The 27,923-nt window shown below is 43.0% G+C and overlaps 1 protein-coding gene and 1 long non-coding RNA gene across 6 annotated transcripts in view; one reads left to right on the forward strand and one right to left on the reverse strand.

The window, feature by feature from the left end:
* Positions 1-8,813, reverse strand: part of SNX18 (sorting nexin 18) — a 122,745-nt gene extending 113,932 nt beyond the window's left edge. For all 5 annotated transcript variants that reach the window (XR_007152334.1, XR_007152333.1, XR_007152336.1 and 2 more), the window contains exon 1: positions 6,977-8,813. Coding sequence is in view for 2 of the 5 variants with exons in the window: in XM_047859731.1 (XP_047715687.1) it covers positions 6,977-8,621 (1,645 nt within the window). In the remaining 3 variants the exon portion in view is untranslated. The remainder of the gene's footprint in view (positions 1-6,976) is intronic.
* Positions 8,814-9,230: 417 nt separating this feature from the next.
* On the forward strand, positions 9,231-23,128 carry LOC125149888 (uncharacterized). The gene is made up of 3 exons (XR_007146096.1): positions 9,231-9,321; positions 22,070-22,262; positions 22,967-23,128. It is a non-coding gene; the product is annotated as an uncharacterized LOC125149888 (long non-coding RNA).
* The last annotated feature ends 4,795 nt before the right edge of the window (positions 23,129-27,923 follow it).

Raw genomic sequence — 27,923 nt, forward strand, 5'->3', positions numbered from 1 at the left:
TCACGCTAAAGTTTAATCACGCTACAAATACAAGACCAACAATACAAGATTGTTTCCACTTTTGGAGAGGAGACAGTATTTTGAACTCAAAGTGAAGTACACTTTACAGGAGGAAAAACCCACCACAATTTCTCTCTCTGGTGGCCCTACTAATTACATCCCTTGTTCTCCAGCTGTCCACCACACCTCAGCCTCCAAACACCTGGGAGCTCTCACCAGCAGGTAGGAGACCAGGTATTTACCACTTTCACATTCCCAGCACCTGGTAGGCTAAGCCCTCTCAATCTATGCTTGTTGATCTGAACTAGAAGTGCACAAATTTTCTTTCACATCAGCTGATAAAGAATTTTCATGCTCGCAGGTTACAAAGTAACATAAGCAGATAGAATGCTATTGAAACTCGTCTGAAACAATGCCTACATGTTCATCATATATTTTCCAAATATTTTCTTTTCAGTGTACGGATGTTACTTTTTTTTTAAGTCAATTAACAAGCAACACCTAGGAGATCATGAATCTCATATTGACAGATGAGGGAACAGAAGCTCAGAAACGTCAAAGTGATTTGTGCAAGGACACAAGTAATTTAGAAGAAGGGAGTGGCTACTGATAGGAAACGATTTACACAAACTCTTTAATGTGAACCACAAACCACTGACTCCAAGTAACACTGGCCTTTATTTCTGTTACCATTTCTTCTAGTGAGCAATGCAGGACAGCCATGTTAAAATGCAATACTTAACTGCTACACCAATGACTTTTTATAGTTTTTATACTTTTGCCTGCAATTCTGAGGGCAGGAGGCTACCAGAGGGAAGAGAAGATTACTGGAACTATCTTTTAAAGAAGAGTGTTTCCCATTTGAAAAGTCCTTTCTATTTTTCAAATTAAGCATTTAGTAATAAGTACTGAGAACCATAACATTTAATCCTTATGACCTTAGGAGGGAGCGTTCCCAGTTTACCAATGAGAAAACTGAGACATAGAGGTTAAAATCATTGTCCAAAGCTCCCCTCACATCCACACACTAGCCCCCCAGATTCCATACTGGCCCACAGTGAGGAGACTCCGAACATGGGCTCTTGCCTTGACATGGGCACCCTTTGTTTGTGGGGCTAAGCTCCCCTGACAGACTCGGGCCAGCCCCGTCTCTTCTGCATTGCCTTGGAGGGCTCTCAGTAACCCGGCACATTACCTCTCTGCCACCAGTCAAAGAACGCAGTGAGGATCTAAGTCCCATCTGTCCTTCCTGCAGATGTGACTCTAGTCTGTGCTCTATAAATAGTGACAAATGGTACAGGTCCTTGGAGTACAGTCTCTCTAAACAAGAGCTAAGCATTACTGTGCCATTTTATTTGTGACAATCATTTAGTTGGTGGTATCACAAAGTTTCAGAAATAGATGGCAAATTAAATCTAACTTGGTATTAAACTTTGGTTTTAAAATGCTTTGGGACAATATGGCAGGAAATTTTTATTCAGCCTGAAGAAAAAGATCATCATTTAAAAGAAGTGTCATGTTCATAAGGGAATTGACACCTTCTCCCAGAACTTCTTCCTAGTTTGGGTTCTGATCTTCATGTTTGGAAATCCTAAGATGACCAGACAGGAAACTGTGCGGATGACATTTCCTAATTAAGAGGGAAGTCCAACGAACTCCAAGAGTTATCGGAGGAACATGAGTGGGAGTGCAGGTTCCTGCCTCCTTTTGATTCTGCCGTCATCAGCCTAACAGACTGGGATTCCCCAGTGTAATTTCAAGGATTCATGCTTCAAAAAGAAGTCTGAGAAACCAATGACAGGGTGATCTGAGCAGTATCCCTACCTAGCTTCATGACCAAGACCATCTGTGGCCAGTCACATTGTCATTTTAACCAAAGAACTCAGGCATCTATTTCAAAAGCCCCAAAGGTAACCAACCTCATTTTTATTAAGAAAATACAGACAGGGACAAAGGTTATGGCTAGAACTGAAGTCTCCTTAAAAAATAGCTGGAGGTGTAAGTAGGGGAGAGGAGAAATGGGTTCAATTAAGACGGGGCTAAAACAAAACAAACAAAAAAAAATGAATGACCTCAATTTCCAGCCCAGAAGTTTCAAAACAAGGATGCATTTGTAAACAGCCCGCTTATTAGACCTTTTCTCTATATTCCTGGCACCACCCTCTCAGTTCTATTTTTAGCCACAGGAGAATGGGGAGCAGACAGGGAAGGGCTAACTGTGGCCCAGCCTTACCTTGGGTGCCCTGCCAGGACTCTAGCTATCTTTAATTAATGTCTGAGGGACATAAGACGGACCCTACGCGTGGTGAAAGGAAGCACAATGGTGAAACTCTACCCCACAAGACTGATAAGGCCCACTACTGGTGTACCATTCCTGAGGTCCTGGGGCTATTTTTTGTTGAAAAGAAGGCGCCATCTGGAACGTTTACAGAGAGCAGTGTGGACCCTGCATATTTAATTTGAGAGTACAGAAAACAGGACTGCCTGCCTGTTTGTTACCTAGCTCAGCCACCCTCCTTCGCAGACTCACACGACATTTTACCAACAAATCACTTTTACGTGACATATCTCTTCTCAGGAATCAAGAAATTTCTCTTCAAGTGCTTCCCTCCCAGTACCTAGTCCATATTCATAAATAAAGACGAAGCCCACACTTTTCACCACACTTTTCCTTTCACAGTATTCCCCAGGAGATAAGCCTAAAGCTTTTAAACCACAGCAACTCACTGCCATCCAGAGTAAGCTTTATTAAACATTAGGGATTAATCATATCTTTGGAAACAGAACAGAGTAAGCTAAGAAACTGACAGTGAAGAGATTCTCTGTACCACCCAACTCACCAACATCAGCATTATAAAAGCATACTATGGCAGGGAGGATAAAGAGGAGATAAAATGCTACCATTTCAAAAAAAGAAAATCAGACCACAGGGTTACAAAGCTGGGCAGTGACAGACATGTGACTAGACAGGAATCAATGAGCGGCCTATGAACAAAGAATTTAAGGGACTCCTGTTAAGACAGAGCAAAATATGAGCAACATTCAAACATATCCTGAATTCCCATCTACTGTACTTCAGACTATAGCAAACTGCCTTCTTCCTATGCTTGACTCCATTAACCAAAATTGTCTGTTTACCTAAGACTCCGTTAGTTGATGAAAAAACATTAGAATTCTAGAATTCTCTTTTAGCTAAAGAAACCATATGGCTTTCTTCGCTTTTGCAGGAAGTGCTTACACTAAAACCATTATTAAGTTTAAGCAATGGTTTCAGTACTAAGTATAGTCAGAAAAATGCCCGTCCACCACATTTAAGAGTATCTGAGTTTTCCACCCTCGTTCTGGAGCTGGTTCCTCCCTAGTCCCAGACATCCACTCTGATACCAGTTATATTTTCTGAATGGGAGACGAAGGCAGGATGCAGAGCAGATGAACATCCTCACACCACAGAAATATTACTCACTGACTGAGTGCCTGGGAAGTTCTGTAGAGAGGGGTCTAGCAGGGCCTGCTTCCCCTCCCAGTTTTTATTACTTAACATGGAAAGTGCGGGATGCCAAGTAAAAAGAAAACTATCTGAAGAGTATGTGCAAAGATCATCAGCTTACTGGAGAAATTTGAAAGGACTCACAGTTAAACCACGGCCCACTGTTTAGCACAACACTGTCTAATAGAACCTTCAGCAGTGATGAAAATGGCCTGTTCTGTATCTGTTGTCTAATGTGCAGGCCACTAGCTACAAAGCACATGAACCAGAGCTAGTGTGATTAAGGAACTGAATTATACTATTTTATTTTATTTTAATTAAATTTAAATAGCCATATGTGGCTCACAGACCCAGCATCGAATACCACAGGTTTGGAACACTGGAAAAGCTGACCACAGCAGTCTCCTGGATAAGAAAAAAGCCCAGAGGAGACTAATGTTCCTGTCCTTTCCCCCCAGGAATTAAGGGGGAAAAAACTTAACTCCCCTTCTTAACTGTGTTAGTAATTAAAAAAGCACTTTCTAATCATTTCTGTCTCATCTGAATGTGGACCTAATATGATTAGAACGTGTAAAACGTAGAAGAACTGAAACTGCTTTTCTCTTCCTGTAAACAATGAGGGCTTAAGTGTTGAAATAATTATTTTGAATTTTTAAGTTTCTCCCTAGGTTGAACTATGAACTTTGAACCACATACTTAAAATAAAAGACTGTTTAAACTGCTTAAAGATTTTTATCATTTTTTTTCTTCTTTTGGTTCTCCTCTCAAAAGTTACAGTAAAATCTTTGATGTGATTATACTGAGACCTTACAGGGGGGAAAAAAGAAAACCAACCTGTAAACAAAGTCCCCAAGGGCTCAGACTAAAAAAGACTCATTCCAACAGCAACTGTGTAGTTAGGGGAGGGGGGGGAAGGGGAGGGTTGAGCTGCTTTTTACAGCCACAAGTTCTGAACATCCAGAACATGTTCAAAAAGCTTTAACATCACTTACGAAATTTGTCTCATCTGTATTCCTAAAAATTGCCAACACTAGCATCCTTGATACACAAGCATCCTTGATAAAAACTGGTCGTAAGCAAATGCTTTTTAGCCTCCTGCATCACACACTATAGCTTTAAATAGCAGTACATTCTAAAGACCTGCCACCTAGGGACACACATTCCCTGTACGTTACACACGAAGGCTACAGCAGAAACAAACTATACTTACTAATATTAACTGATTTTCTTTCTGAACTTCCTAAGGATTATGTTTAGTGCCCTTGAATCTGTTTAGACAACATAAAATGGTACTGGTTTTAATGAAAAAAGTTTCTCAAATCCCCAGAAATAGATTACAATTTTAATTCTAGGATTTGAAAAAAGTAAACTATAGTTTGATAAACTACAAAAACTACTGCTGTAAACTCATAACAGACCTCAGAACAAATACCATACCTTTTCTAATAGTTTCAACTGCAGGGCATTTGACAAGGCTGTGTGTGGTCTGAAGGACGGTAAAGCCAGTGAGTAAACCTATGCCACCCTGTAGCAGCCAGTCACCTGTGTCCGCCCGCAGATGACTGTACCTGCCTCCACCCTTTCAACTATTTACCAACAATTTGCATAAACTCACAAAATATGTAAAAAGGCAGCATGGGTCCAGGTTGATATAACACAATGGTATTTAAATATAAGGTCTTGCACGAAAGGCTCAAAGAGTCTGTCCCACCAGCACCAGCCAGAAAGTCAAGGATTCACAGCAATTTACACACAAAAAAAGGCATAAGGAATATAGATGCAGGTTCAATATGGTTGTTCAAATAGCTACCTCAATCTTAGATTGCATTTACAAAATGTAAATTGCCAAGAAAGTTACTATTCCCTACCAAAATCAGTACTGCAGATGTTTCAGAATACTGCATTTTAGCAGGACCAAGGACAAATTCAAGGATTTGGAAGGATCCCCTCCTTGGTGGGTGAGAAGACTAGTCACACACTTGGAAGGCGGCGGGGGGAAGAATAGAACAGGGAAGGGAAGGAAGCAAGACTTCTGTCTCCAAAAGTGTAAAGGGCCAATATGTTGAGGAATAGAACAACTTTCTGTGGGTCTAGGGAACACAAAGACAAACAAGAGAGGCAAATTTTAGTTCAATGTAAGGAAGAATATGTCAAAGATCAGGGCTGTTCATAATTGGACTGGTGCACCTGGAAAGGCAGTAAGCACCTCCTTACTGAAGGCCAGACCTCAGGACCCAAGGAGGTTTCCAACATCACAGGAAGTCAGATTAGGTAACTCCCTCCCCGCCACAAATGCCACACTGAACAGAAGATATTTACCGGCAAGACCACCTCCCTAACTCCAACACCTCCCCATTCTCTCACTCCAAGCTTGACGGTTCTAATTTATTTTCTAAGAAAATAATCTGCAAAGGTTAGTGCTTTGACAAAAATTAGGGACACTAACAACTAACAATAATGAAACAAGCTCTGAGAGTTGGGCAGCTAACTCACTGGGAAACCAGGAACACCGCCCTCAGACGTGATACTCAGATGCTGTGCATTCTTTGTAGTTTCCCTACATCGTTTTCCTAGATAATACTCTTTTACCTTCAGTCGGTTAATAGACTCCGAATTCAAAATGACTGCGCTTAAAGACATTTTCGTAAAACTTCCTGAAATTTGAGGCACCTGGGTGGCTCAGTAGGTTAAGTTCCGACTTTGGCTCGGGTCATGATCTCATGGTTTTGTGGGTTTGAGCCCCACATCGGGCTCTGTGTTGACAGCTCAGAGCCTGGAGCCTGCTTCGGATTCTGTGTCTCTGGCTCTGGGCTCTCTCTGCCCCTCCCCCACTCACACTCTGGCTCTCAAAAATGACTAAATGTTAAAGAGAAAAAACTTCCTGAAATTAGAGTGAGCCTTTTTTTTAAACCTTATTCTACAAAGGTTGCAAGAAGCCTAGGCAAGAGATTCTTAAACTGCCCCAGCTAGAACCCTCAGAGAATTGATTATAATTCCTCTACCAAACTAGGGATTGAGAGGTGTGGAAGGAAGATACGAGGCTTACTTTATTTGCAGGTATCCGTTCTTCCCCCATTATCTCCATGCTTCCTGAAACCCATCACTAAGTAAGTGACCCTGCAGTGTTCAAATGGATGCCTAACATGGTTTGGGTCCTCTTCTAATTCTACCCTAGGTACAAGATTACAGATCCCAGAAGCTCATTACCCAACCATTCAACTCGAAAATGATAGCACTGTCATAAAAAGTACTCTCAGAACTTTCTCTGAAGAGTACCCACTCCCTGTCTGGAATTTCTTTAAGGAGGCAGCTACCTGCCCACAATCCATCATACACTCAGAAAAACAGGCCAGCTGTCCACATCTCTTCTTGACTCCCAACCCATAGAACACCAGTCTGAAACAGAGACTGGTGTTTCTGTCCAAATCAGAGGCCCTTTCAGCCTCAACAACACATTGCAGACCATCTGCTCTAACGGCCAGGCTTTACCTTTCTGAACGTGGATGATGTCGGGGAAGTTGGCCAGGTGCCCCTGATACAGCGCTAACAGGTCCATGACGGGGTCCAGGTCCTGCCTGGGCTGCTCGGCAAAGAGCTCGCCGATGGCGTCGTAGGCATCTCCGGTGAAGGCGATGGCCTGGTTCAGGCCGGCGGAGAAGGCCTGCTGGTCCAGCTCAAAGGCCTGGCTGAGGCCGCGGAAGGACTGGCCCACCTTCTGATACTCCTTCTTGAAGCCCGTCACCTGCTTGCGGGCGAACTCGTTGGCCGTGTGGTTGAGCTGCAGCGCGCTGTCGTCCATCTTCTTGGTGAAGCACTTGAAGCCATCAATCTTGCTCTCCACCTCCTGCAGGTCGAGGGCGGCGGCGGGGGGCGTGCTCAGAGTCAGGAAGAAGTTGGCGCCCACCATCTCATCCTTCTCGGCCTTCCTCTTGCCCTGTTTCCAGGCCTTCTCATCCGTGCTGCTGGGGCACGTCAGGAAGTGCTGGAAGACGTCGCACTGCGCCAGCACCGGGTGGCTGGCCATGTGGTTCATCCACCAGATCAGGCCCTTCCTGCGCTTGGAGATGAAGTCCTCCTCGAATCGGCCCGTGGCCTGCTTCTCAGGCAGGTGGGGCACCGAGATGACAGGGAACTTCTCCGCCAGACGCGCGTACAGCCAGTCGAAGTGCTTGTAGCGCCGGTGCACCGGCACCTGCGTGTGCGTGGGCACCAGCTTGTAGGAGATGTAACTCTTCATGCCCTTGAACTTGGTCTGTTTGGTGGGGTCGTCGATGGTGCACTGGAAGGGGTAAGGGTTCTCCTGCCACTCTGGGCCGTAGGGCCCCAGCACCACGCACAGCTTGTCCCCGTCCTTCACGAAGCCCGATGCTTCGCCCAGCACGAAGGCCTCACCGCCCGACTTGACGAAGGTGGAAAAGCGGTTGAGATTGCGGCTTACAGTAGCCGAGCTCTTGGCCCCCGACGGGTGGTGCTGCGGAGGTGCCGGGCCGCCACGGGAGCCCAGCGACAGGTCGGAGCGCGTAGACAGGCGGTAGCGGCCGGCCGCGCCGCCCGCGGACGACGAGCCGTCGAGGTCCGGGTACGCGCCGCTGCCCAGCGCGCCGGGCTCGTCGGCCACCGTGGAGCTGTCGTCCCACTCGTCGTCCCAGTCATCGTCGCTGCCCTGGCTGGCCTGGTAGCCGCCGCCGTAGAGCTGCTGAGGCGACGGCTGCAGGGCGCCCCCGCCGTACGGGAAGCCCGCAGCCGGCGGCTGGAAGGTGCTCGGCGGTGGCGGCTGGAAGGTGCTCGGCGGTGGCGCCTGCTGCGGTTGCAGCAGCGGCTGGAAGGCGTCGGGCGGCGGCTTGAAGGAGGCGGGCGGCGCGGCGGGCAGGGGCTCGAAGCCGCCGGGCGGCACGTTGGCGTAGCGAGCTGGAGCTCCCGGACCCCCGTCGCCCGCCGGGCCGGGCTCAGGGGCGCGGATCACCTGCACGTACGAGGCCGGGAAGAGGCCACGGTCGCCGCGGCTGTTGACCCCCTCGAGCCAGCCCTCGATGTCCTGTTCGCTGCACAGGCTCAGCACCTCGTGTTCCCGCAGCGAGATCTCGCCCGGATTCTCCGACCTAAAGTCATACAGCGCCCGGGCGCGCAGCGCCATGGTCCCGGCGTCCCGGCGAGCGGCCGCCGACTCCCGGCGCCGCGAGCCCGGGGCCGGCCGAAGGGACCCGCGGTGTCGCCCGCGCCCCGGCGCGCGAAGTGGAGGCCAAAAGATAGCGCGCAGCTCCGCGCCCCGGCCCGCCAGTCGCGCCCTCCGCGTCGCTCGGCTCGCAGCGCCGACTGCCGCGCTGGGCCGCCGCCGCCGCCGCCGCCGCCGCCGCCGGCCGGGGGCGGGGCCCGCGGCCTCCCACGTCCCCAGCTGCGCTAATCCACGGCCGAGAGCCGCGCGCCAGGCGAGAGCAAGCGATGGCCGAGCCGCCGCGCCTGCCCGCGGAGCCCACTCGGCGGCCGCCACTGCCCCCTTCAGGCGGGCCCTGAGCCGTGAGGCGCAGGGCGAAGATTTCCACTCAGAAAGAAGTGAATTGTCTGAGATGTTTAGGCTCTTAGGTAAAAAAAAAAAAAAAAAAAGTATCCTAGAAAGTAAATTAATATTTGCGTTCCTGACGAACGTTCCCACTCTGAGCGCTCAGTGAATGCTTCTAGAATAACTGAACCACACATCTAATAAAGGAGTTTCAGTGAATATTAGCGACGGCACTAAGAAGAAGACAAGATGCCTGTGCCGGGGGCTGTCCGCTCCCTTTCGTCTTCCACCCGCTGGAACCTTCTGGCAAGAAGGGGAGAAGAATGACAAGAGCAAAGTAAGGAAGGTGTTGTGCCTGACAAATGAAGAGGCTAAGGGTGGTGTGGGAAGAGAGGCATCAGGGCGGGAGAGTTTCCAGTAAAATACGTCTGCAGGGAGAGCTGGCATTTTGCATATGTCCCTTCTGCTCCCTGAGCCTCACGTAGTGCGGGGAATGAGAGTTTACACTTCCGAGTCAGGCTACTGGGTTCGAATTCGCTTTCTGACACTACCTAGCTTATGACCTTGAGCAAGTCACTCCCTGAACCTCCCTCCCTCCTAGGGTTGTTGTGGGGATTCGATAATCATGTAATCCCTACTTTACAGATGGGGAACATGAAACAGAGGGATTCATATATGGCGCGTACTATACATGGGGAGCACAGTCAGGTGTTTGTTGCTGCTGTTTGGGAAAGGAAAAACCCCGTTCTCCTTCATAAAGAGAATGGGGTCCTGAAACCACAATCCCAGGGCATAGCACCAGAAAGGACCCTCATGTTCACACCCCTACTCCTAATCTGAGATCAGTGACCATCTGTGTCCGTTCATCTCTGTCTCACTGTATTTATATTATCTTTAAGATACGTAGATTCAAAAAAGAAAACTCACTTCCCGAGATACTAATCAGCTCCCATCTCCGAAGTTGCCTTGTTTCACATCTTCTTTTCCTTCAGTGTATAATTTGCCCCAAGTTTTTTCTTCTCATAGTCCCCTTTTATTAAGTCTAGCCTAATGATTCCTTTAAAGACACCTCTAACTGGGATTCAGTGTTCATATGTCATTAATTTCAGCCTGTCCTCTGACCCTTTTCAAGCAAATCTGGGAAACGGGCCAGAAGAGTTTACAAGTATTGTGAGGAAGGGCTGTGGTATTCTAAGCATCTTGTGCAAAACCACCAACCCAGTATACCAGAAGTACTCCCACAGTGTTTATCCCTAATGCAAAAACCTTTATTCAATTCTGTAAGCAAATTCTGAATTACAACATTTTTAGTTGAAAACTCTGAGTTAGGATCCTTCTTACAGTAAGCAAGAGAGGTCATTGAATTTCATCGTCAACAATTTATGTGGTCAGAAACATGAAGTCGACATTCACGGAACATCTACAATACAATTGATTTTGTTTGTTAACTGTGAGAAGCTAACCTACCATATTTAGGATAAGTACGTTTAATTTCACCCTTACCATTCATCTGGTAGTTACTTTTTTAGGTTAAAGCGTTCACTAAAGTAACAGGAAACTTGCAATGCTTCAGGTTTTGAGACAGAGAGACTAAAAATCTATTTCAGGTGTGAAAATTCCAGGACTTTGAGGTGATGGCTTTTAAAGACTGGTTGGGCTGCTCCTTAGAAACAGTAGTTGAGGAACTACTGGATGTCAGAGGTTGTTTGCAGTTCCAGAACAAACAAGCATTCAGTTGGCAGGAGTCCGATGGGAGGCCAGGCATCAGGCTTGGTGAAGGAGAGAAACGGGCTATCCATGGTGCCTGGCTCTGTGGCTCCTGGGTGACAGGAAAAGTTCCTTAGGGTCTTGCATATTTAGAAAATGTGCTCAAGTATTAGAAAATCATAACTCTGCACTCAGGGAAGTAGATACAGCAACACATTTTTAAAAGAGTTCTCTGGAAAATGGAGACTATTCATAACTTAGTTTACACAATCATTTTTATAACCATCAACTATTTCTATTTCCTTGTGCGTTTGTAAAAACACATCATTCCGGGACACTAAATAGCTCCACACGACCGTATCTTCACACTTCTTCCTTTGGCCTGTGAGGCCTTATGTGGTGGCCTGGCCCTTGCTTCTCTTTCCATTCTTCTCTTCAACTAGAGTGAAACCACAGCGGTTTCTTTGCTATTTCTGGAACAAGCCAAGCACATTTGTGCCTCAGATTTATTTCTTTAGAGCAGTTTTAGGTTCATAGCAAAATTGAGCAGAAGGCACAAGAGATCTTCCATATAGCCCCTCCTCACTGTCAACATCTCCAATCAGAGAGGTGCATTGGTTTCCATCGATAAACCCACACTACCACACCTTTATCTCTCAAAGCCCATAGTTTACGTTAGGATTCACTCTCGGTGTTATATATTTTATGGGCTTGGACAAATGTATAATGACATGTATCTACATCTATGATTGTAGTAGCGTACAGAGTAGTTTCACTGCCCTAAAAATCCTCTGTGCTCTGCCTGTTCATCTCTCCTTCCCTCCTAACCCCTGGCAAACACTGATCCTTTTAATGTCTCCATAGTTTTGCCTTTTCCAGGGTGTTATATAGTTGGAATCATACAGTGTGCAGCCTTTGTAGATGGGCTTCTTTCACTTGGTAATATGCATTTAAGCTTCCTCCATGTATTTTCATAGCTTGATAGCTCATTTATTCTTAGCCCTAATAATATTCCATTGTATGTATCACAGTTTATTTATTATTTGTCTAACTGAACAATATCTTGGTTCTTCCTAGAATGGGGCAATTATGAATAAGCTGCTCTAAACACTCCAGTGCAGGTTTTTGTGTGGATATAAGTTTTAAACTCCTTTGGGTAAATGTCAAGGAATACAATTACTGGATTGCATGGTAAGAGCATGTTTAGTTTTGTAAGAAACTGCCAACTTCCAAAGTGACTGTACCATTTTGCATTACCACCAGCAATGGATCAGAATGCCTTGTCAGCATTTGGTATTGTCAGTGTTCTGGATTTTGGCTATTCTGATAAGCGAGTAGTGGCACCTCATTTTAATTTGCATTTCCCTGCTGATGACATATGATGTAGGACATCTTATTTGCCATCCGTATATCTTTTTTATGATTAATTTTTTTAATTTTAGAGAGAGAGTGTGTGTGTGTGAATGGGGGAGGGGAGCAGAGGGAAAGAGAGAGAGAGAGAGAGAGAGAGAGAGAGAGAGAGAGAGAGAATCTTAAACAGGTTCCACGTTCAGCACGGAACCAGATGCGGGGCTTGATCTCCCTACCATGAGATCACGACCTGAGCTGAAATCAAGAGTCAGTCATTAAACTGACTGAGCCACCCAGGTGTCCCTGTATGTCTTCCTCAGTGAGGTAGTCTGTTAAGATTTTTGGCCCATTTTTAAATTGAGTTGTTTGCTTCCTTATTATTGACTTTTAAGAATATTTTGTACATTTTGGAAAAAAAAGAAATTGTGTACATTTTGGAAAATAATCCTTTATTAGATGTCTTTTGTAAATATTGCTGTCAGTCTGTGACTTGTCTTCTCATTCTCTTGATGTTGTCTTTTACAAAGCAGAAGTTTTTAATTTTAATGTAGTCCAGCTTATCAATTATTTATTTCATGGATAGTGCTTTGGAATTATAACTAAAAAGTCATTGCCATACCCAACATCATTTAGGTTTTCTTGTTATCTTCTAGGAGTTTTATAGTTTTGCATTTCATATTGAAGTCTCTGATCCATTTTGAGTTAATTTTTGTGGAAGGTATAAGGTCTGTGTCTAGACTGATTGATTGATTTTTGCATGCAGATGCCCAGCTGCTCCAGCACCATTTGTCAAAAAGACTATCTGTGCCTCTTTGTGTTGCCTTTCCTCCTTTGTCAAAGATCAGTTGACTATATTTGTGTGAATCTATTTCTGGGCTCTATATTCTGTCCCATTGATCCCTCTATTTTTCCACCGGTACCACACTGTCTTGATTACTTCAGCGTTAGAGTTAAGACTTACAGGTGCCTGGGTGGCTCAGTCGGTTAAGCGTCCGACTCTTGGTTTTGGCTCAGATCATGATCTCACATTTTGGAAGTTCAAGCCCCATATCAGGCTCCGAGCTGACAGTGTGGAGCCTGCTTGGGATTCTCTCTCTCCCTCTCTTTCTGTCCCTCCCCTGCTCACTCTCTCTGTCTGTCTCAGAATGAATAAATTTTTAAAAAATTATAGAGTAAGACTTAAAATTGAGTAGTGTCAGCCCTCTTTGTTCTTCTACTTCAGTATTGTCTTGGCCATTCTGGGTCTCTTGCCTCTCCAGGTAAACCTTATAATCAGTTTGTTGATAGCTACAAAATAATGCTGGGATTTTGATTGGGATCACATTGAATCTACAGATCAAGTTGGAAGGAGCTGACATCTTGAATCTTCCTATCCAAGTACTTGGAATATCTCTCCTTTTACTTAGTGCTTTGATTTCTTTCGTCAGAGTTTTGGTTTCTCCTCATATAGATCTTTTACATATTTTGTCAGATTTATACCGAAGTGTTTCATTTTCAGAGGGTGCTAAGGTGAGTGGTATTGTGCTTTTTAATTCCACTTGTTCATTGCTAATATGTGTAGGAAAACAATTGGATTCTGTATATTAACTGTGCATCCTGCAACCTTGCTGTAATCACTTTTGAGCTCTAGGGGTGGGAGGAGGGTTTAGTTGATTCTCTTGGGGATTTCTACATAGCCAATCATGTCATCCGCACACAAAGAGAGTTTTATTTCTTCCCAATGTGTATGCCTTTTATTTCTTGGTTTTCTTTATTGCATTAGCTAGGACTTCCAATATAATGTCGAAAAGCATTGATTCCATTTTCTCTGCTTTCTTACATATCAGTTAAACTTCTTTTTTAGTAGCTGGCCTAGAGTTTGCAATACGCATTACAAGTAATCCAAGTCTGCTTTCAGTTAACACTATACTGCTTCACAGGTAGTGTGAGTACCCTCTAATAACAAAATAATACAAATTCTTCTGGCCCCTTGTAGCATTGATATCATTTATTTTATGTATAAAATATGTATAAGCACACATAAGTGTGTGTGTGTGTATACATATATACATATTTATTTATATCATTTTATGTATGTATAAGCACACATAAGTGTGTGTGTATATGTATATATGTATACATATATATGTATATACACACACACATATATACACACTCATAAACATACATAGTTGAATAAAGCACTGCTTACTATTTTGAGCAGTTATTTGTTAGATCAATTAAGAAAAATAGGAGATTTTATTTTACCTTTACTTATTCCTTCTCCAGTGTTCTCCCTTTCTTTAAGTAGATCTGAGTTTCTAATCTATTAACCATTTTCCCTCTCCCTGAAGAACTTCTAACATTTCTTGCAAAGCAAATCTACTGGCAACAAATTCTTTCCATTTTTATTTGTCTAAGAAAGTCTTAATTTCTCATGGCACAGAATTCTAAATTGGCAGCTCTTTTTCTCAACACTTTACATATTTGACTCCACTCTCCTCTTGCTTGCATCGTTTCTGAGGAGTGAGATATAGTTCTGATTTTTGCTCCTCTATAGGTAAGATATTTTTTCCTTTGATTTCTTTTACGATTTTTTTTCTTACTCTTTCATTTTCTGTAGTTTAAAATTATGTGCCTAGGCGTAGGGTTTTTGTTTTTTGGTTTTTTTTTTTGGTATTTGTCTTCTCTGGTGTTCTTTGAATTTCCTGGATCTATAGTTTGGTATCTGACATTAATTTGAAGAAATTCTCACTTGTTGTTTTAAATAATTCTTCTGTTTTCTTCTTTCTACTCTCCTGTTATTCCTATTACATGTATGTTACATTTTTTGTAGTTGTCCCAAAGTTCTTGGATATTCTATGCTGGTTATCTTTTTTTAGCCTTTTTTTTTTCTGTATACTTTTCAGTTTTGGAGGTTTCTATTGATATATCCTCAAGCTCAGAGATTCTTTCCTCAGTCATGTCCATCTACTATAAGCCCATCGAAACATGCTTCATTTCTGTTACAGTGATCTCTAGCATTTCTTTTTGGGTCTTAGAATTTCCACCTCTCTGTTTACATTGCATTTATTCTTGCATGTTGTCTACTTTATTCATTAGAGCCCTTACCATACTAATCACAGTTGCTTTAAATTCCTGATCTGGTAATTCCAACATCCCTGACATACATGCATCTGGTTGTGATACTTGCTCTCTCTTCCACCTGTATCTTTGGGGTTTGTTTGTTTGTTTGTTTGTTTTGTTGTTGTTGTTTGTTTGACTTTATTTTTTGGCCCTTTAGTATGCCTTGTAATATTTTCCTCATAGCCAGGCATATTTTGCTAGGTAAGAGGAACTTTTGTAAATAGGCCTTTTATTATGTGTGGTAAGGTACAGTGGGGAAGGGAAGCATTTTATGGTGATTGTTGGGCCTTTAGTGAGCCTCTGCCTCTGGACTGTGAACTTCACGTGTACTTTTCAGGGTTTTTTTTTTTTTTTTTTTTCCTCTTCCGTTAAGTGGGACAGGGTGGTTAGAGTGTGCTGGAGTTGGATATTTCCTTTCCTCTAGATCAATTAGGCCCTAATAAAATCCCAGCAGGTTGGGCTCAGGTTAAATAGTTTCTCCTGAGGTCGCACCTTGTTAGAAGAACACAATGCTCTAGCATGTTTAAAAATGGTTTCTTTTCCCCTTCCCCTGCGAGAAGCAGTAGAGGATTTTTCTCCAGTATTCACTGTGAGGATCTGGTAGAGATCCAGGAGGTAAAACTCACAAAAATATGGGGACTGTCTAATGGCTGGGTCTCCCCAGAGTTTTTAACTCTGAGTTGTCCGCACGGGTCCTCCAGCAATTCATCAATTACAGTTCAGATGTTCCCACCCCAACACTGTTTCCTACAGAGGCTTCTGCTCTGCCAAGGTGTGATTCTCTATATTCATCTGTTGGTCTCTCCAATATGGATGTAGTGGTTTGTGCTGTAACTTCACTTCTCTTATGAATCTAAGAATATTTGATTTTTTTCAGTTTGTTCGTCTTTTTACTTCTCCTGAGAATGGAGTAACAACTTTAAGCTTCTTACATGTCAGACCAGACACCAGAACTTGCCTCAGGTTTTGTCCTTGATATTTTTTGTTTGTTTGCTTGCTTTTTCTGTCTGGAATCCTCTTCCCCCTGAGATCCACCACGCTGCATTTTCACTTTATTCAGAACCATTGTAGCTCCTCTATCCCTCCTTTCTTCTTCTGCCTTGGAGAACCCAGAAGTAAGGTGGAGACGGCCTAGGTCCCTGAGTGACCGACACCAATCAGACTTTCTGAGAAGAGAAACCTTTGTTGGTTCAGCCACTGAGATTGCATGATTTGTTTATTGATGCAGCTGGCTTTAATTATCCTAACTAATACTTGCTCTCTCCCTTCCACCCCCCAGCCATCATTCCGTGCTTCTTTTCTGTGTAGCACTTACTACCTACCGTAAACACATCTATATAGTAATTGTCTCCCTTGTTGGGATGCAAACCTTTTCAGAGCAGGAAGTTTGTCCCAGGCACTGACGATACGGCAATGAATAAAACAGACATGGTAGGCAATTAACAAATACTTCTTCAGTGACTTTCCTCCCTGGAGGTCAGCTCTTCTCAGTAACTCTTCATGTATCTGGGTCTGTTTGCCTCTGCCCCTCTGTGTCCAGCTGTAAGGAAATGCTTCTAAAGCAATTAAATGACACTTCTCGTTACGTTAGCAATCTTAAAGCTAGCTCAACAATCCAGAACAATACTCCAGATTTTCTGAGATTTCTGGGAATTTCACCACTGGTTGATTTATATTTGCATTTGGCTATTTGTATAGTATTACAAATTACACTGTATTTATATTTACTTGAAAGTTTTTTGTATAATATACCAAACATTATACAAATATATACATAGGATTTCATAAGAACATTCACCTCTTAAAATCTTATTTCCTGCTGTATTTTCACTGCAACTCTTCCATGGACAGAGCAGGTATTATCATCTCTAGTGTCACAGGGCAGGACCACAGGGCAGGAAATCCAACTGCAGAGGGAGCTCAGCTGAGATCACGTGGCTGGGAAGCAGGCCAGTGACTACTTAGCTGTCCTGAGAACTTTCATTGTCTGAGTCATAGGTCTGCCCCCTGCTGGCTCTGTAAAACTGTTATTATTAAAGAGTATTGGCTGCTTGCTGGAAGCTTTGTAGCTGAGAATTAATAGAAGGCCTGGATTCAAAGAAAGCGCCATGTCTGAAAGGAAGGCTACTTACTGTACTTCTGTGTCTACTTGGTTTCACAAGGATTAAAACTCTTTGAGGACAGGGATTTTGTCTTCTTTGTGCAGTACTGTATGCCCAGCATAGTAAATCAAATAAATGTTAGGGGGCACCTGGGTGGCTCAGTTGGTTAAGGGTCTGACTCTTGATTTTCACTCAGGTCACCATCTAATGGTCCATGAGATCGATCCCGGAGTTGGGTCCTGTGCTGGCAGCACAGAGCCTGGTTGGGATTCTCTCTCTCTCCCTTGCTCTCTACCCCTCCTCCACTCAGGCTCATGCCCTCTCTCTCTCTCCCTCTCTCTCCCAAAGTAAACATTAAAAAATGTTTTAAATCCAATAAATATTTGTCAACTGAATGAATAAATGAATGAACAAATGAACCTTTCTCAACCTTAGTTTCTTAGTCTGAAAAATGGGAGTAAAAAAAATCTCTTCATGTGATCTTAACTGGATTTAATGAAATAAGTCCATATTATGTTCATAAGTTCACACAATGCTCATGGTATAAAATTAATTTTAATATAATTTAAAGTATGGTCTAATGATTAAAATTAATTTATTAAATGGTGTGATTCATTGTTGAGGTGACTTGGACATATTTTCACATTTGGATTTTATGATGTTCATTTCTGTAGGGATATGTATAGCTGAGACTGTACCCCAAGTCTCTAAAAATGTATCTACTACTATTAAAGAAATCCCTCATTTTTCAATACTGGACCTCTTTCACAGAGCTCATTCCTACTCCAAAATCAGACTAAGGACCTGATCCAATATTCATTACTTGACAGCCCCTTTTATAAATTGTCCTCTTTCCTCAAATATGTTTCCTAGATTAACTCAGCTAGTGGCTAATGAGCATGTTCTTGTAGATCTTTTCTGTCCCCCCTTTTGAATTGTGGCCTGTTTTTCTTCCCATCATCAATATATATGCAATGTCATAGTTTGTAAGTCTGCTTTTCTTAATGTTTTATACCAGGAGTCACAAATTGCCAAGCCACTGCCTAAATATGGCTCAGTGTTTAGTTTCAAATGTGGGAGACTTCTCACTCATTAAAAAATAGGGATTTCTGGCTCCTTTTGGAGAAAGAAGTCAGAAGATCTGGCTACACTGGGCCAGTACTTCTGCATAGCAGTTATAGCTGATCCCCTTTCGACACAGCTATTATTGCTAATTCACCACAGTCCCCACTCTCTTTGCTGTCTCATACCCAGGACTGTCTCCCATCTCAGCCCCTATACACCTAGAAGAGTTTGTCCCTCACACATTTTCCAGGGTGAGAATGATCACCCCAGTGGCATCACCATGGATAATTCAGATCTCTGTCTGCCATAGCCCTCTTGTAAGCTCCATACTCATTTCCAAATATGTTCTGGACATTTCCTACAGAATATCTGCCAGTCTGTTCTTCCTTCTTTGCTAGCTTCCTTCCATCAAGCAAATAGGCACCAGGGTATAAAGAAGATCCTGCTTTATCCCTCATGGAGCTGGTTGGTGAAATTGGCGCTCATGGAAACTACATGCTGTGTGCTATGGTTAGGGTGTATACAGGAAATTATGGAACTTAGCAGACCAGGGAGGTGGGGTAGTAGTCAGGGAAGGCTTTCTGAAGCAAATGGAAACTAATTTGATTAACTGAAGCTAAAGTGGGATGGGAGAAAGGTAGAGGATGACATTTTTTCCCAGGAGGGTTGACAGAAACCAGACACGTAAGAGCCCATTCTGCCTCATTCATTTACTGTACCAATATTTGAGTGCTATGTGTGAGCCACTCACTGTGTTAGTGGTAACCAAGACTGAAATGGTCGCATGGAACTTAGACTTGAGAGGAGTCAGAAACCAAGTAGATGGAGGGCCATTGGCTGAGATGAGACATCCATGAGAGCCAGGGAAGATGAGAGCAGTTTTGGATGTTGAGTTTGAAGTGCCTGTGCCCTGATGGAAATGTCCTAGGCAGTTGCACAAAAGTCTGGAACCCAGAGAAAGATTGAGGCAGACATAGAGTTAGAAGTTAGTCCATAGGTGGTAACTGAGGGGCTGTGAAATAGAAAATAGAGTGAAAGAGCATAGACATGAGATAGGAACAGTGAACCGACAACAGATAGCCTCCCTCAGTCATTCCTTTTCCTCTGCAAGCCTGAGAAGGAAGGATCACATAGGTAAAAAGGAATGTAGGAAGGCGATGTATTAGAAAATAAGAGAAAAGCATTTCAAGGAAGAGAGGGAAAAAGTCATATCAGAAAAAAAAAATGAAGACCATCCATTTGGATTTCACCAAAGAGATCGTTCATCAGACTCCCAGTGTCCCATCCCTGCTGGCTGACCCCAGATGTGCTGCCTCTTGTGTTTTTCCCTCTGATATTGTTAGCGTGCAGAGATGCTCCCACAGAGGAAACTTCAGTTGCCCCTGACTGCTACCGTTCCTTCATCTTCCACCTGTACCCTGAATTTAGCCCCCCTTCATCCATTCTACTACCACCCAAGTTTCGGCTGCATTTCTTACTGTAATGGATTGTTGCAAACGTCCTCTGAAATGCTCTGGTATTACTATTCACTTTAGCCATACTAGCTTTCCCATCATTTCCTCAACAGGTTACATGGGCATCGAGATTTGGGCCTTTCACATAGGCTCTTTCCTCTGCCTGGAGTACCCACTTTGCTTCCTGTGTGGGCAAAACTAGTCATCCTTCAAACTCCTGTTCCTCTTCTCCCAAGAAGCTTCCCCTGGCAGAATAACTTATCCCTTCCCTTGAGTTCACAGAGCATTCTGTTCATACCTGTTTTGTGGCATCTGTACCAGTGTGTTACTTATTCATTACCAATCTGTCCATCTGCCCCATTTACATGAGTTTCAGGGTGAACACTCCAAGAGTTTGAGGTGGTGGTTTTCACAGACTGGCATTATCCTGGGTTCATAACTATTTCCCTGTGGCTGTCCTAATGGCATGAATACAGGAGGTACTCAAATATTTCATGTTGGAAGTAATAAGATGTGTAGTAGCTGTAGGAAATATAAACATGAACAGTAGCCAACTTTAGGAGAAGAATTGAAGGATGTGTTTCCAGATAAACATGGTAATTTTTAGTTCCTAGATGTGGCAGTGGAAAGAATCTGCTGGGTTTTTTTCCTTTAGTTAAAAAAAAAAAAAAAAGTCATTTGTAAAGTTAAAATGTAGGAGATTAGGAAGAGGGGCGGGAAGGGAAGCATTCTGTTACTCCAGGGAAAGAAGCTAGTGCTCTGAGAGAACCCTTACTTCCCTTATTGCTGATAATGCTGGCTCTCTCTGCAGCAGCTGTGCCTGTCTTTCTCTGATTAATTCTAATGAGACCTTTAATCTCATTAACATATCAGAACTCCATTCATTCACCTTGCCTGGAGGTCAGAGATTACAGCAGAATCTAAAATTCAAAGAAGTGGGGGCACCTGGGTGGCTCAGTCAGTTAAGCCTCCAACGTAGGCTCTGGTCATGATCTCAAGGTTCTCAAGCCCCGCGTTGGGCTCTGTGCCAAAAGCTCTCGGAGCCTGGAGCCTGTTTCTGATTCTGTGTTTCCCTCACTCTCTGCCCCTCCCCTTCCCTCTCTCTCAAAAATGAATAAAAATATTTTAAAAATAAGTCATTAAAAATAAAATAAAATTCAAAGAAGTAAATCAACAAGCAAACCTAAAAGAATTACAAAAAAAAAAAAAAAAAACCTAAGTGAAATTTTACTAAATATTGATTTTCACAGTATAGTGACAACTCCTCAAAGACACCTATCAAAACATACTAGTGTCTAAGACAGGGAGTGACTTGGAAGAGAAATAATATGTACATAATAGAACATTTATCACACTAAGAACTTAATCAACATAGCAATTTAGGAGAGTATTGCTAATTACAAATTAGATTTCTGTAAGGATAATCTAGCAATCTAATCTACATGGGCTGGGTAGAAAGTAGACCTATTATTTAAACATGAGAGAGGGGTACCTAGGTGACTCAGTGGGTTAGGTGTCCAATTCTTTTTTTTTATTTTAATTTTTTAATGTTTATTTATTTTTGAGAGAGAGAGAATATGGGAGAGGAGCAGAGAGAGAGGGTAGCACAGAATCTGAAGCAGGCTCCAGGCTCTGAGCTGTCAGAACAGAGCCCAACGTGGGGCTCAAACCCATGAACCGGGAGACCATGACCCAAGCTGAAGTTGGATGCCTAACCAACTAAGCCACCCAGGCACCCCAGACGTCCAACTCTTAATTTCCTATCAGGTCATGTTCTAACTGTTCGGTTCGTGAGCTCAAGACCTGTGTGGGGCTCTGAGCTGACAGCATGGAGCCTGCTTGGGATTTTCTCTCTCTCTCTCTCTCTCTCTCTCTCTCTCTGCCCTCTACCCCACCCCACTTGCACACACTCTCTCAAAAATAAATAAACATTAAAAAAGTAAACATAAGAGATCGATGCTTCAATGAGCTATAGATAACATTTTAATTAAGAAGTCATCAGTTCAAATGCCTGCATGGGACAGGCAAGTCATGTAAACAGGCCTAGTGGAGGGGTCCAGAGGGGTGGGGAGTCGGGGGCCTGTAGTGACCTGAGGAGAGTGCACCTCATCTAAAGAGGACAAAGATTCGGCCCCTGCCCCTTGGTGACATGCCAGAATACAGGCCCTATATTGCCATATGGCTTGATTTTTCTAAGAAGCAACTAATCTTCATTTGTATGTAAAAATGTCCTGATTTTTAAAATATTGTGTGAGTCAAATGACATGTGTCTGAAGGCAACATTTGCACTATTGGCTTCCAGTTTGCAACACTGATTTTGAAAGTCCAAGTTACTTCTTACCTGCCTTAATCCTTGCTGGAGAAAACAACTGAGCCCTGAGAAGTGATGCTGCGTTGCATGAACTGTATTTCTCCTGGAAATGCTTTAAGATCTTCAAGGAGGCCAGACCACAGCACAACAGAAATCTGGAGGATAATTTCCATTTCCATTCAAGGTAGTATAATTGATTTTCCCCAGAGCAGCTTTGGACCAGCTCCTCCTTTGGAGAAAATTTCTGCTCCCTTAAAATGACAAATGTCATTTAAATGTCCCCTGTCATAATAAGAGAAGACAGGCTGCTTAGCACTAAACATCTTCCCCATCCCATTCTATGCATATTGACCCAGCTGAGAGAACATGTTTATAAAAATCAGAGGGGGGAGGGGTGTAGCAGAATGGATCAGATGCCTTTTCAGTGGCAGAGACAATACTGACATCAACAAATTTGCTTAAAGATCTACAGAGCCACTAAATGCCATTATGTCTAACCTGACTCAGAACTATACCTAGAGAAGAATTTTAAAAGGAAAAAGCATATATTAGATTCATTTAGTCTAGGGTACTACACACATACACTTACATCGAAGATACTGGTTTTATAGCGGATAAATAAAAAAAAATAAGATTCAGGTAAATAAAATATTTTAAGTGAACAAGGACAGTTTTCTTTTTAGGAAATCTTGTGAATGATTTCTATAGGAAAGAGTCCTTTTAATATATGAAATAGGATATGTAGAGGGTCTTTATAAATTTATATTCATATATAAATTTATACAAATTCTATAAATTCATGTTTCTATATTAAATATCTGGAGATGAGTCTGGTGGCTAAATCAGGCATGCAGAAAAATTACCAACCTGACTTATTTTTTTAAACAGCATTGTTATCCTGGGAAGCACATAAGAGGCTTAAGCTTCATGCCTTGATGCAACGAGGCAGGACGGGTTGGGAGCCGGCAGAAGACATAACACCGTGTCATTTCTGTGTCTAGAAGGAAAGGATATTTGCACTCCCAGGTGGACTGTTAAAGCTGAACTCTCAGGAGCAAGAGACTAGCCCCAGTGAGCTAGTCAGGCTTTCCTGGACCCCAGCGGACTCTCAGGGGACCCAGCTTCAATGGTAAGCCAAACTCCTACTGGGAGGAAAAGGGGGGCACAGACCTGCCTAACTAAACTGCAGTTTTTCTTTTTAGAGGAATCCAAAGAATTCCTGTTTGTGCATTGCCTGTTTGTGCTGTTTATTGGAATCTGGGCTTCTATAAGTTTTAAGCCAAGGGGATCAGCAAATTGAAGTGTGGTCTGGATCTGAAGTTTTTTAAGTGCAAGTACTTGGAGGAGCTGCTTGCTGGGGGGAGCACTGAGAAGGGCAACTCAGGCACAGCATTTGTCCTTCATTCAACCCTCAACTGGTTCTAATGAGAACCTATGATAGAAAAGAATCTCCATCTCTGGCTCCGACTGGTCTATAAATACTTTTCTGGTCTTCATGGAGGGGCAAGGTATAGGGAGAGAAGAAAGTTGCAATAATACCAACCTTAGCGGTTAGTATGACTTGACTGAAAATTTTCAGGATATTTCTGTTGATTTTTTTCCCTGTGTTCAGAGAGTCTTAAGAACTGGCCACGCTTAGTTCACCGACAATTTAACAAATATTTCTTGATCACTTAAATGTGCCTGTACCAGAGATAAAAATATTAAGAAATCATAGAAGCCTATGGGGATGGGGACAAGGAGAGTTGATGTGGAGAGAAATAGACACAAACAGATCATCTGATCATTTGAGTACAGTGTGTTAGTTAAATGCACATATGTGTAGATATATATGCAAGTGCATATGTTAATATAGACAAATATATATGTGTATACTTATATGTGGGTATGTGTGTGTGTGTACATATAAAATACCAAGTGCTAATTTTATGTAAGTCACTGTGTTAATTATATTACAAACATTATCATACTTAATATTCACCCAGAAAGGTTGTTTTGAGAATTGTCATTCCCAAATTATAAAGGAGGAGAATGATTTTCCCAAGGTCAAAAAGCTGGTAAGTGCAGGTCGGCCTGGTGCCAAGTCTCAGTTTCTGGCCACCACTCTGAGCTTCCTCTCATCTGAAGGAGACAGAAGAGTAGAGGTGATGGCTGAGGTTTTGTTTTTTCTTTTGTTTTTGGTGTATGTCTTTTGCATAGGTATCAAATTCACAGGACTCAAAACTGAACAACATAGAGTGTAAAGTCTTGCTCCCATACCGACTCTCCCATACTCTCTACTCCCAACCCTCTTCACTATCCCTATCCAAAAACAAAAACTTTTGTAGTACCTTGCTGTTAGTCAAGAGTTCCCTTACACAAACATGTTTATCCCTCCTCCTTCATTACACAGATAGGCACACTATACACATCGCTCTGCCCCTTGTTTTTTAAATTTAATGATGTATCTTAGAACTACTTCCGCGTCGGAGTTTAGTATCCTCATTCTTTCTTACAGCACCATAACATCACATTATATGGATGTACCGTAATTTATTGAAATGTCCCATTCCCCATTTGATAGACGTTCCTGGGTACAATCTTGACCATGCTACCTTATGGAACTGTCTTACTGCTGGTAGAAATGTTTCTGTTGTTTCTTTTGGGTTTTCCTGGATGACAGTATCCTTTCCAATATTATACTTCTGATTTCCTTTTCTTGTATCATGTCCTTGTCTATTACAAGACCTGAGTTTTTAAAGGAAAAGGGCTTAGTCAAAGAGAGGATTAGTATTTGAGGCAGAGAAAGCATCAGAAGCACAAAGATACAAAACACCATGGTGGGTGCTGAGAAATACAGGAAATCAGGAATGTTGTAGTGTAAAATAATACAAGGTGAGGTGTAGAAGGAGTGAAGGGGAACGCCTGCTATAAGGAAACCGTGCTGTATGAGGATGGGAGGCGTTTGCAATGAGGGACATGAAAGGATCAGTCAATGTAAGACAGATCCATTGAAGGTGGCAAGCCTGAGGGAACTATTGAATGATTCCACGTGAAACATGATTAAGGTAAACAATGTCTGCAGGGAGAGAAAAGGATGAAGAGAATAATACTTAGTAGATAAAACTGGCAAGCCTTGGTGACACCGAGGCATGAAGATGGAGAATCTGGATGGATAGACAGTGTCTATAAGTGAGATAAAGAGAGCAGAGAGATAAGGAGAAATTTGACTTTCAAAATGGCAATCTTGAAGTGTAACTCACTAAACAAATGGGAGGTACTATGGTATCCCAACTTTACTACCTGAGTGGCCTGATGGGTGTGTTGGTCTCTTGACAAGTGGTAAACTTTGGACCTAAACACAGATTTGTTAATGCTAAAATCAGCAATCATTCCACTGTGTGTGCTGCTTTCTAAATAAGCAGAGCGTATGAAAGAACATAATTGAAAACAAGCACAACTGATTAAAATGAGGAGAAAAGCTTCAGGAGAGAATAGTAGAGTAAGTGAGCTAGATAGACAGACTGGGACCACATAGCAGAATCCAAACAGTTGGGGCTTTGATCCAGTCCGGTGACCCAAATTTAGAGAATACAACAGAAAATAATAGTTTTTTTTAGATTATGCACATTTTAGGTAATCTGTCTCCACCAGCTCTGTTGGAAAGGTAATCTACCATGAGCCCTGGACATCCCTGCACATACTTGCTTGGTATGTCAAGAAACCAAGGCCCTAAGGCCCTGGTCACACTTTATCTAGGCCATTTGTCAGGATGTGTTTGCAGAGAGCAACCTTGAGGCATGAGGTAAGGTCTCCCTCTGGGACAAAGAGGAGGCTGTTTACTGCTGGCTATAAAACAATGGGTTACCCAAGCTCAGTGTCCTCTGCTGTAATGCAGTTCGCTGCATGTGCAGGTGGCCATCTGGGCCCTGCTGGATTGCCCCTGTGGGATTTGGTGGAGGTGGGGAACAAGAGGAACCAATGCAAATGTGCTGGTGGTGATGCTGTTTGCTGTGCCCTGAGTATTAAAGTCTTTTCTCTCTGAAGTATAAGTAGATGTCTTCTGCCAGCATTCATGAAACAGTAACAGGCTAATTTATTAGCTTAGAAATAAGATGAAGTCATATCCTAGATCCTGAACATCTCTGCCCCTGACACTGTTGAGTCACGGTATTCAGTTTGCCCTTCTCAGCTTCTGGGAGCCCCGTTAGCAGCCAAGAGATAGATATATCAAGAAAAATAAGGCCAGGGAGCCCACTGGCCCAGGCCCTTTTGTGCCTGAGTGGGGTCCCCCTGAAGCCTTCTCTCTTCATCTTCATTGTTTCTTCATGATATGAGAGGACATCATAGCTTATGGCACTGTCATTATGAATCTTGTTTTTGTAAGCTGAGAGAGTGAGGCTAGACTGTTCAGGGCCTTTCTAAAAGCTCACCACTGAATTTCCACTCAACCATTTTTTTTTAACATTTATTCATTTTTGAGAGACAGAGACAGAGCATGAGTGGGGGAGGGGCAGAGAGTGAGGGAGACACAGAATTTGAAGCAGGCTCCAGGCTCTGAGCTGTCAGCACAGAGCCCGATGTGGGACTCGAACCCATGTACTGCAAGATCATGACCTGAGCTGAAGTTGGACACTTAACCAACTGAGCCACACAGGCATCCCTTTTTTTAATGTTTGTATATTTTTGACAGAGACAGAGACAGAGTGCAAACAGAGGAGGGGCAGAAAGTGGAGGGGGAGGGGGGACACAGAATCTGAAGCAGGCTCCAGACTCTGAGCTGTCAGCACAGAGCCCAACGCAGGGCTTGAACTCACACACCGAACCATGAGATCATGACTTGAGGCAAAGTCAGACGCTTAACCGACTGAGCCACCCAGGTGCCCCTCCATTCAACCATTTCTATACTCCTGTCTCTCCAGTTTACTGACTATGCTCCCCACCCTGACCGTTTGCCATGCCACCGGCATCAATCAGTAGCCCAGAATCACCATTACTGATAGGAGCAGAGAGAGATCTGAGAGAGGAAATACAGAATCAACTCAGGAATTCATAGCAATCCGTTAATTGCTCTCTCATTATTTTTATAACACTTTCTCCATGGTAAGTAATCCTTTGCTTTAGCCTGAGACCCAAAAGGCCTCCCACAGCCATAGGAGAAAGTGTAAATCAGAAATAAACCAGCTCATACAAAGCTTGGCTTATCATCATCTGGTGGTGCACAAAACCTCAAGGCTTGAACTTAAGTTACGCTGATCCCAGATAGCCAGCACCACTCAGAAGCAAACATTTCTGAGGATGATTCATAGAAGTCTCAGCTTCAAAATATTTCTATGAACTATTTTCAAGTACAACCCCAACATTCAATGATAGCCAGAAATATGAGGAGACAAGACCATGAATAAGAACCAACAGAAGCACTAAACAACAGTAGACAAGGATTCTATGGGTTGGAATCATTAGACACAGCCTGTATGATGATGGTTTCCATATCCTCGCACAGATTTCCATGCTTGGCTGATGTAATCTGGAATGGCACATAAACTTTCCCCTAATCAGTCACTTGTTCTCTCCCCTCCAGTCATTCCCATCTTCTCCTAAAACTTCCCCCTTTCGTTCTACCCTTTCCAGAAGCTTCTCTGTCTCTTTTCCCTCAGACATCTTCTCTTCTGCTTTCTAAGGTACTCAGATTCCCCTGTATTGGTTAATTATGCAGGCTCTGGAGAAACCCTGTCTGAATTCAAATCCTGGCTCTATAGTTTCTCTAGGGTAAGTTGCTGAACCTTTAAGCCTCCTTTCCACATCGGTCATGTGCACCTACCTCAGAGGGTTGTTATTAGGATTAAAGTAATTAATACAGGCAAAG

The sequence above is a fragment of the Prionailurus viverrinus genome, chromosome A1 (genome assembly GCF_022837055.1).
Source record: "Prionailurus viverrinus isolate Anna chromosome A1, UM_Priviv_1.0, whole genome shotgun sequence".
Taxonomy (NCBI): domain Eukaryota; kingdom Metazoa; phylum Chordata; class Mammalia; order Carnivora; family Felidae; genus Prionailurus; species Prionailurus viverrinus.